The sequence below is a fragment of the Azolla caroliniana genome, unplaced genomic scaffold (assembly GCF_043228905.1).
Source record: "Azolla caroliniana isolate FFs.n. ecotype wild unplaced genomic scaffold, voAzoCaro1.0.p SCAF_15, whole genome shotgun sequence".
NCBI classification, from domain to species: Eukaryota; Viridiplantae; Streptophyta; class Polypodiopsida; order Salviniales; family Salviniaceae; genus Azolla; species Azolla caroliniana.
In genome coordinates this window covers 14,712,024-14,722,405 of record NW_028230450.1, presented here as the reverse complement: position 1 = coordinate 14,722,405, position 10,382 = coordinate 14,712,024, and the positions used below count along the sequence as shown (strand labels likewise).

Here is a 10,382-nt window from a genome sequence, read left to right as displayed (position 1 = left end):
CATCCCTAAATCTACGTGGAAAGAGTTTGAAAATGTCCAAAAACATTTTCTTACAAAGTTTCTACAAGTTAAGAAACAAACGCCCTACACCCTCCTCCTTGAGAGGGGATCGCTTCCCATTGAGATCATGGCCACAGAAAGGGTTGTTAAATACATGCTTAAGGTTCAAAAAAGTCCTTCACATTGACTTCCTAGAATTGCATGGGAAGCAAGCAAAAATATCCAAAAGACGCATAAAAGCAAAACTTTGTGTTTCGGTTGGATGTAAGTTATAGAAAAATGGTTTGGTAGATAGGATGCAAGACACTTGCTTCATGATGCATCAGTAGATTCCTCAGTAAATGAGGCCTTTTGGCAATGCCAATGTATCATGACATGGGACAAATGTGGTGGCTCACGCTTCACACGTTATACTACACATGTTGTACCAAACTACAAAACCATATTCTTCGTGGAACAGGGAAACCATACACATCGATACATGTTAGAGCCCATGCCATTATCTGCCATTCGAACCATTGTTTCCATGCAACTTAGCTCACATGCATTGAGATGTGAGATGGGGTGTTGGAGCACAAGGGATGAGAGTGGCCGACTATCCACACTGCCCTAAACAAGTTCGAGAGTCTGAGTATCATAGTTTGATACAATATTCTGCCTTTGATATTCGACCATGTTTTCCACATCTCTTCGACTGAGCCCAATCCTTGCACAAATTTCTCTCACAACCACTATGTGCACTCTCAATTGCAACATTCATTGGTAAAGTTCTTGAACATCGAGAGTCGCTACTCATTTTCACACGTATCACATGAAATGTAATATTTTTGGTCTCATAGGTCATATTTGACCTCCGAAGACGATAATATAATCTATCTATCTCTCCAATGAGCATACTTGCAAGATTACAATCAATCAACTCTTTTATTGGGAAGCTTTGACAAATGACCCTAGGCTCCACATGATCTACTTGAACGTAGGTGAGGAAATTGAGTCTACTCAAAATACCATTATCACATGGAAATAAATTGGTCATTTATTTACCATTACTCTATTGTGAACATATTTTACTTTGCCCCTTACACATCAAAGATACTCGCTTTCTTTATCATGTCACATATATCATACATAACATTTTGGTATCTCTGGTTTGGCATTATATTAGAAGCATATGAAATGACGCACACAGCAAGTGCTCTTTGTATGTCTGGTTTTGCATTATATTAGATGCATATGAAATGATGGACATAGCAAGTGCTCTTGTAAACATCAAAACCATTAATACACCCATTGCCAAAAAATCATGATCAGATTGATAATGAAGAAACCCATCAATAATGGGATTGGTTTTAAAAGAAACATTTTTGCAAGGAGTAACATATTACAATTTGGCTGCAGTATAATCACAATATGAGCATGCTGTCAAGGTGGGTTAGGCTACATAGTTTACATACATGCCCAACTTTACTACTAGGCTTGTGCCATGAATTTTGAACTTTTGCCAAAACCCACTTCACAAATGGGAACCATTATACTTTTTCTGGTGAAGAGGTCATTACTTCAACTCGAGCGAAAAGCCTTGCTATTTTCCAAAATGGGGGCTTCAAAGTGAAAGAAATCAAAGGTTGAAGAGATGTTGAAGTAATGCAAAGAGCTTTTATGCATCAACTCTTCTCACAAGAAACCATGAAAAATCCCTCCATACAAAAAACTGTCCTTTTTTAAGGCCCAGAGTTATAATGATAATGTGAATACCGGATCCAGTCTGCAAGGACTTGAAATTGTGCTCTCTCCACCTGTAGAAGCTCCTTCTCAAGTAAGAACTCCAACTCCTCGAAATATTCCACCTTATTATACAGCTGCTTTAACTGCATTAATAAAAAATGATAACAAAAAAAGGCTCACCTATCCAATAGACAAATGCTTACAATAACCTCATCAAAGCTTTTGTGAAAGTACAAAAGAAGAAGAAACGGGCACAACTCTTAAAAACACCCCAACAGTTACAACAATAGACCTCTGGTTTTGGGAGTTACCACAATACCACTCACCAAAGCTTTTGTCAATGTACAAAAAGAAATAAAACCCATACCTCATTGTCAATTATGCCTGTCATCAGGTGCTCAATTTCACGCTCCTCCTGGTCAAGTGATGACTTTGCATTCGCAACGATGGCCCCAATATCGATATCGTCTGCCACACGGACAGCAGAAGGAAGAATTCCCTTCCCATTTTCTTGATCTCCTGTATACCAAGTCTCTTTTATCAATATGCTATCCAAGCCATACTTTAGGACAAAACCCCTCGATTCCAAGCCATACTTTAGGACAACATGTTTACTTCTTAGTACTTACTTCTACCTGTTGTAACTTTAAATTAGCTTGAGTTCTTTCACTTGACGATGCTATCCCAAGCCATACTTTAGGACAAAATGTTTACTTCTTAATACTTATTTCTACTTGTTCTACCTTTAAACTAGCTCGAATTCATTCACTTGACAATCCTTACAAAGCATATTGTCATATTACCCAGTCTTTTCCTTAAAGGGTACAGCACAATTTGGGTTTTTGCATTTGTGAAAGTTATGAAGATATGGAAACTAATGGAAGATCCTTCTCATAGCCCTAAAAGATTTTCAAAACAACACTATCTCATTCTTAGTTAACTAATATGAAGAGAGATAGGATAGAAAACTAACGCTCTACTAATGATCACTGACCGTCATAAACATCTCATTGGAATTGCGTATATTATACCAAACAATCAGGGATTCTGAAAATTTTCAAGGTACACAAATAATATTGGATAATTGAGTGAATTGCCTATTTTATACCAAACAATATGGGATTCGGAAAATTTTATACCTAAAATTAGAGACCAGGACAATGACAAAGCATTATCTTACCCTTCTTACTTGGTATGACATCCTCATCCCTACCATTCTCCAACTTCACACCATCCCTGCCAATCCACCAGTCCAATACAAAATATTAGATAAAAAATTTGAAAATTCCAAGCTTCACCTACTTACTCTGCTCAAATAAACTACATACAGTACATGTTAAGCAGACATTTTTGGATAGGCATCAGTAAACCCATGGCCAGCCAGTGTCAAAAAGGCCCCAATTAGTAAGTGGCAATATATAAGAAAAGGCATCCATGTTCACACTGGCTGGTTCACCATTTTACTACTATAGCCCATTTGGAACACATGATACTAGTCACAATATTTACCGTGTCAGTTGGAGAGGGTTTGACAATGTCAAACTGTCCTTATTGGTAGTATGATTGCATCGGTTAAGTGATGATAGAAGCTGGGTTGAGATAGGATCCTCTTCTGAAAGAGCAGCCACAGCTGCTTGTGCTGCTGCCGCTGCAACCCGTGGCCCTGCCATGGCCGACAAAAATGCTGCCTAAAGAAAGAAATAAAGAAATACCATAAAAAGCATTGTCAAGAACACTTACTCATCAAAGGATTTCCAGGTACTTATGATAGAAGGAAGCCAAGTCCTCTGAAGAGACTATTTGAAAACTATTCATTATATAGAAAAAATCATTAACACACCTGAGCAAGGATTGGATTGCTGGAATCTGCCAATGGTGTCAAACGGCTTCGTTTCAACGGTGATTCCCGTGCTCCTTCTATTTCTTCAAGACTTTTACGGCCCACATCAGAGATAAGATCTGGACCCATATCGTTGTTTTCTTTCTGACTTGTCTTTGCCATGCTCTCACTGGAAGCAACTAGATCAGAAGTCTCCATTCCCACATTTGTGAAGAACTGATCCCCGAATGGTAACCTAACAAAGCGTGTTATACACTCTGCCCTCGACTTGGTAGCCACATAGTGTGCGACTTGGTTCCAATTTTCTCCATACTTCGCTAAACCTTCTAAGAGGCGGAGGACTTCTTGCATTGTCCAATCATCAGGAACAGGAGAAACAGGTTCATTCGGTTGTTTTCCACAGCTTTGAGAAACACCCTCACCCTTATTTAGCAGCTTTTCTTCCACTTTGTCCAGTGACTCTAGCACACTTGTCTCTAATTTTGAATGATTGGATACCTGATCAGGATCCAGAGTTGTAGGCATTTCAGTTTCACATTTTCCCTTCGTGACACTATCTGTGATTGTCTCTTGTGGCATGACGTCTGAACAATCGGCATTATGGTCTATCACATTCTTTTCCGCTGAAGTTATGGCCTCGCTTGGCTTGTTAACGTGGAAATTAATTAATCCCCAATACTCCAAGAAGCCAAAGACTTTTCTAAGGAGGTTCACATCGCCAACGAGCATCTTCCTAACCTCGGTAAAGGTCAGACTCCTCCGTGGATGAATTTCTCTATACTTGTTGATGATAAACTCACGGTATTCTTTGTACACTTTGGGGGTCTTTGAAATTGAGCGGCCATCGAAGAACTCAGGCAAAGATTGGCGCTCGATCGCATGAATCTTTCCCCAAGAGAACCAGCCTGCAACTTTCAGATACTTATTACAGATATAATTTAAAAAACATAAACATTAAGCACAGATACTTATTACAGACATAATTTTAAAAATAAAATAGCACAGCGTTTAAGATGATAGTATCTTCTGGTTACCTGCGTAGCTGGGGATTCGGTACATTTCTCGATTCAAAGGCTCGCGAAGCTTGGAAGCGGAGAGAGAATGGGAAGGAGGATGGTGCGGTTCTGCCACATTCTTCTGCTTTCCATCGCCAGGAAAGAAGCCCAGATGAGAAGAGGTGATATCTGCAAGCCGAGGTTCGAAAGGGGGAGGCTTTTCTCCTTCTCGGAGAGAGCAAAAAGCCTCATCTTCATAAGCATCAGCATCAATGGCAGCAGAAACATCATCGTCTCTTCTTCTTCTTCCTCCTCCTCCTCCTCCTCCTCCTGCTGCTTCTGCTGCTGCGGCCACTTCAGAAGCCATGGTTTCGGGGTCCAGTGATAGCTCTGTAGCAGAGAGACAGACGGATTTGAGGCCCCCTCAAGGATCTGCAGAGCCCAAAGAAGAGGGAAGGAAGGAAAGAAGGAGAGAAAAGAGGGAAGAAGAGGAGGCAAGGAATGGAAATTACAAAGGATACCCCTCTCCTCTCCTCACTTCTTCTTCTTCTTTCTTCTTCTTCTTACTTCTTCCAAATTACAAATGATACCCCTCTCCCCTCCTCACTTCTTCTTCTTCTTCTTCTTCTTCTTCTTACTTCTTCTTCTTACTTCTTCTTCTTCTTACTTCTTCTTCTTACTTCTTCTAAATTACAAAGGATACCCCTCTCCCCTCCTCACTACTTCTTCTTCTTCTTCTTCTTCTTACTTCTTCTTCTTACTTCTTCTAAATTACAAAGGATACCCCTCTCCTCTCCTCACTTCTTCTTCTTCTTCTTCTTCTTCTTCTTCTTCTTCTTCTTTCTTCTAAATTACACAAGAATACCCGTGTCCCCAAAGCCTTCTTCTCTCCTCTTCCTTTTGTTATCCCCACAATGGATGGGTGAGAAGATTTAAGACTCTTCATCAGGTCAACTACCTCTAATGTCACTAGGGTAGGGGTGTAGAAAGAAATCTTTTTATATCACCCATGGGAGAGGTCACTAAGGGTGCGTGGATCGATAAATATCTTTCTATAACTATTATTGGGTAATAATCATATGTAAGGTTTAGGGTTAGGAGGTTTTAATACATATTTCAAACCATAGTACGTAAAATTCGTGTTCGTCTGCCATATCATTCGTTTTCATACGTTGGAAAACGAACACGAATGATATGCAAATATTCGTGTGTTTTTTTTTTTCATTTTTTTTTCAATTTTTTTCAATTTTTCCCTCTTTTCTCCCTTTTCCTCTGCACTAACGTTACGCTCTCTTCTCCTCTACAACCTAGCCTCAAACGATTTGCGATTCTACAAAGTGCATTCAACCTTCAGGTATATTTAGTGTAGAAATATGGTTTTAATTTCAGTGATGAAATTTCTGTGCTGAAAAATCAGAAATTTCATCACGAAATTTCATCAACGAAATTTCAGTGATGATTGAAATTTCTGAAATTTCTGTGTTGAAATTTCTGAAATTTCTGTGATGAAATTTCATCGTGAAATTTCTGAAATTTCTGTGATGATTGAAATTTCAGAAATTTTGATTGAAATTTCATCTTTCAGAAATTGATGAACAAGAAGCACAAGAAGTTGATGAAAATGAGAGCCTCACCAATGTGATGTCTTATCTTGATGATAATGCACAAGATGAGGATGATGATTTTGAAGATGATGATATCACCTTGAATGAAGATTAGGAATGCTCGTTTTGATGTAACACCTCATTGAGGATTTTTTTGGAGACTAGGCATTTTGGGTAGTTGTTATTAGAATTTACGAAAAAAAACATATTGTTATTAAGAAGGTAATATGTTTTTTTTTTTGCAATTTTTTAAATTTTTTTTCCGTGAAAAAATGTTTACCTTATAGTAAACCATTTATCCAAAAGTATGGTATTTATCATTCTTCGAGAGTGTTTATCATTCTCGAATGATTGAATCATTCTCGAACACGAATGCACGAATGGTACGCATGGTTCATACTATGTTTCAAACTATCAAACTACAATATTCCAAACTAGTTCCTAAACCGGTTCACAAACCGTTTCCCAAACTGGTTTAGGGATCAGTTCGGTTTGGTTTGATTAAGGTTTAAGAACCATTAAACGGTTTAGGCTTAAGCGGTTTGGCTTGGATAAGGCCAAACTGGTTAAGCCTAAACCGAACCGTTGTTGATTCCTACCCGAGGGCCAACAAGTTGCGGCAATTCACGACAAACCTAGGTCTTTCTATTACCGACCAACTTAGCTTGAGGGGGAGTATGGATGAGGAGCCGCCCGACACAGAGTAGAACGACTATCCGAAGCCGAAGTTGACTCAAAGCCAACCTGAAGACTAGTGACCAATCCGAACCAACCGTCAGACGACTAGAACTTGTGTTTGAAGGGGCGTGTTGAGAATCAAACTCAACTTCCCTAGTGTGGGAACCCACTTTAGTATACTCAAGTGTGTGAACACCACACCTCCTAGTATAGTAACTAGTGTGTCATAGAACATTAAGTTCTACAACACATATATAGTAGGTAGTTAAGTCTCCACCACCTCTTCAAGTGGTGGTCATGTTAGGAAACAAGTCCTTCCGGATGGGAAGAGGAGCGTGAGTCGAAGAAAAGGGAGAACTGAATCGATTGACAGCAACTTGGTCGAGGCCGAAAAATCAAACCGATTGTTCGATTCAATCGTGGTAGAAAATCGAATCAGAATCGATTCGGCTAATAGCTGAATTGGTCGAACCCGACTCGGGGCTATATTTGTAAATATAGTTAACGTGCCCTTGTGGGCTATATTTGTAAATAGCCCTAAATGTTGTATTAATATAAATACACCTAGGGCAATCATTATGTTACGATGATCATTGTTGTATAGTTGTAGAAAATATATAGTTGGTTGTTGCCACTATAACTGAGACATAGAGAGTGAGAGAGAGTGAGAGAGTGATAGTTAGATGATTCCGAGCTCGAGGTCGGTGCTTGTGAGTCTCCTTGTAATCCTCTCTTTATATAATGATTTGTTTCTTGGGGTTTGTGGACCCTCGTGTTTTTCCCCTTTTTGGGTTTTCCACGTAAAAACACTTGTGTCTCTATATTTCTATTCGCGTTTGTCTGTGTACTGTCATTCACGATCTTTGCACCCATATTTGTATACGTGTTAACCAGTTGTGGCCGATCGATTCTGGTATGGGACGCCAATCAAGGCTCAAGTCCGTCTTGATCCCTTCGCTTGGGGGTGGTCGGGTGGATTAACACCCTTCTCTCTCTCTCTCTCTTCTCTATCTATATTTATATTATTTTCTTTATCATACGCTTACGTTAGGATCTAGCTCACATATTATCCTCGTGTGTAAAATACTACGGTATAACTTACCACCGGATATTATATGGTCATGCCCGTAACAAAACCCAAACTAGAACCGAAGACCTTTAGTGTGTTATCATGCTAGTCTAACACACTAGAGGTCTCTTATACAAATCCAGGTTTGGCCAGACATAAGTACACTTACTAAATTTTAGTCAAGTCCTCAAAATCAACATTTGTGCAAGAAAAACAAGTGGACTCGTTGAAGTCCAAAACATTCCACTATCAACAAAGAGAATACAAGGAAGATACAAGCCCTACCTCTAGATGCATAAAGTGAAGTAAGACTATCAAGCTCTACCTCTAGATGCACTAGAGTGAAGTAAGACTATATAGAAAGTAGTGTGCAGAAAGTAACACTACTGACAAAGTGGGGACTACACACCAAAGCAATAACAACTAGACTAGGAAACACATGAGTGAGAGAGAAGAAACACATGGCTTCAACAGTTGCATCCCATAATCATCTAACACACACCAAGTTATGTTCAATCTTGTTGGGTCTATCCACTCAAGTGGAGCCCACAACCGGCTGAGGTTGAAGACCCGACTTAGAGCTAGCTGAGGATCGACAGGAAGTCGAGAGTCGGCTGACAACCACCTAAAGGCAAAGCGCCGATTTGGTTGAGTGCCGATTGGGCTGAAAAAGGGAAAAAAAAGGAAGATATAATTAAGTATACCTATTTACAAATATATACATATAGGTGTGGACAAGTATGTATGTATGTTTTATTATGTTGTTTTTTGTGTGTCTTTTTTGTATGTTCAGGTGTGAATACAGATACAAAAAGAGACGTTGCTCTACAAGGCTGAAGGAAGAGGGGCAGACACAAAACAGCGTGACAGAGAACAGAAAAATAACATATAAGAAACGAGAGAGAGCGCTGAAAAATCAGAGATAGAACTCAGAGATTGAGACACCGAGTGAAAGAGAGAAAACAGAGATAACTTTGAGTACAGAGACAACACACAAAGAGACAATGGTATACACAGAGAAGTGAGAGAACCAAAAGAGAAAAACAAAAAACGTAGAGACATTGTGCCTGAGTACGAGAGTAAGAGCAAGAGCGCTTTGCAGAAGAGAAGAGATCCGCAAGGGGTTGTTCGTGACATATCTCTTCTATCCATCTGTATCAAGTTCCTTCGTTCTTTGTTTTTCCCTTCTATTCTCTACTTTTCGTTGATTTATTCACCCAATAGGGTGAAGATAGTAGCCAAGGCTATTGCCTTGAGGCTAGTTCATTTCCTCTAGTTCAAAACTAGAGAGACTATACTTAGTTGTAATCTTTGTTGTCTTGTCCACCCAATAGGGTGAAGATAGTAGCCAAGGTTGTTGCCTTGAGGCTAGTTCATTTCCTCTAGTCCAAACTAGAGAGATTATACTCAATTGTAATTTTTGTTATTTTATACACCCGATTGGGTGAAGGTTGTAACCAAGGCCATTGCCTTGAGGTAGATACACTCCTCTAGTGAGGTTGTATTCCGTTGTACTCAAAGATATAGTGAAGTTGTTCAGAACCTACGGTTCCCGTGGTTTTTCCCTATTTTGGGTTTTCCACGTTAAAAAATTTGGTGTACTCTCATTTTCGTCTTGTGGTTTCACCTATTGTTTAATTTGTCTTGATTGAGTTGGTAGTCCAAATCATCCCGATTCGGATCTATATTCCTAACAAATCCTTCATTGATTTTCGACACACTACAACAAAACAGGGCTCCTTTCGGCACTTAATCTAGGCATTTCCCATCTAGATTCTAAGAGAAACTGAGGAAACCTCGTCGTACCAAATAAAATGCCGAAAATGCACGGGAGGAAATGCCAAAAAAGATTGCCTCCCAAACCCCTAAGAGAAATACCATAAGTGCAACATAAATGAAGAACAGAATGTTTTGGCAAATCCTTAGAGTCGATATTCTCATGGGAGTATGAATCCCAAAATTCCCCACGCATCATAGAGCTAGTTATTGATAAATCAATGGATTATAGTGGATTGATATTGATTTTCTATTTTTTATTTTTCCAATTTGTAGTTTTTATTTTCCAATTTCCAATTTTGGATTTTGGATTTTGGATTTTGGATTTTGATTTTCTATTTTCTATTTTTCCAATTTGTACTTTTTATTTTCCAGTTTCCGATAATTGATATTTGATTCTTGATTCTTGATTCTTGATTCTTGATTTTGATTTTGGATTTTTGGATTTTAAGATTTTGGTCAATTTGTACTTTTTGTTTTCCAATTTCCGATAATTGATATTTGATTTTGGATTTTTGGATTTTTGGATTTTGAAATTTGAAATTTGATGTTGTCTTTTCGATGATGGCTTTTCATGCCTCTCTGTTTCTATGTCTGTGTCTGTGGTGAGAAATCTGTGTGTGTGTCTGTAAGACTGTTAAGTGCAAATAACATCGCAACAGGAATCATCAGAGAAGAAAAAAAAGGAAGTAATC

The 10,382-nt window shown here is 38.8% G+C and overlaps 1 protein-coding gene across 1 annotated transcript; it reads right to left on the bottom strand.

Annotated features, from left to right (window-relative positions):
* Positions 1-1,636: 1,636 nt before the first annotated feature.
* Positions 1,637-4,954, bottom strand: LOC147854741 (SWI/SNF complex subunit SWI3A-like). Its single transcript, XM_087331492.1, has 6 exons — positions 4,600-4,954; positions 3,566-4,470; positions 3,235-3,413; positions 2,906-2,961; positions 2,093-2,244; positions 1,637-1,868 (listed from the first exon to the last, which is right to left on the bottom strand). The coding sequence occupies exons 1-6, from the start codon at positions 4,925-4,927 to the stop codon at positions 1,722-1,724; spliced, it is 1,767 nt and encodes a 588-aa protein (XP_087187618.1). The 5' UTR covers positions 4,928-4,954; the 3' UTR covers positions 1,637-1,721.
* Positions 4,955-10,382: the final 5,428 nt, after the last annotated feature.

Bases quoted from the DNA above. Each gene is read 5' to 3' on its own strand.
- LOC147854741 (XM_087331492.1), bottom strand. From the start codon at position 4,927: ATGGCTTCTGAAGTGGCCGCAGCAGCAGAAGCAGCAGGAGGAGGAGGA. The intron at 2,962-3,234 runs GTAAATATTGTG...GTGGATTGGCAG, and splicing joins AACCCTCTCCAACTGACACG to GGATGGTGTGAAGTTGGAGA. The intron at 1,869-2,092 runs GTATGGGTTTTA...TTATTAATGCAG, and splicing joins CAGGCATAATTGACAATGAG to TTAAAGCAGCTGTATAATAA.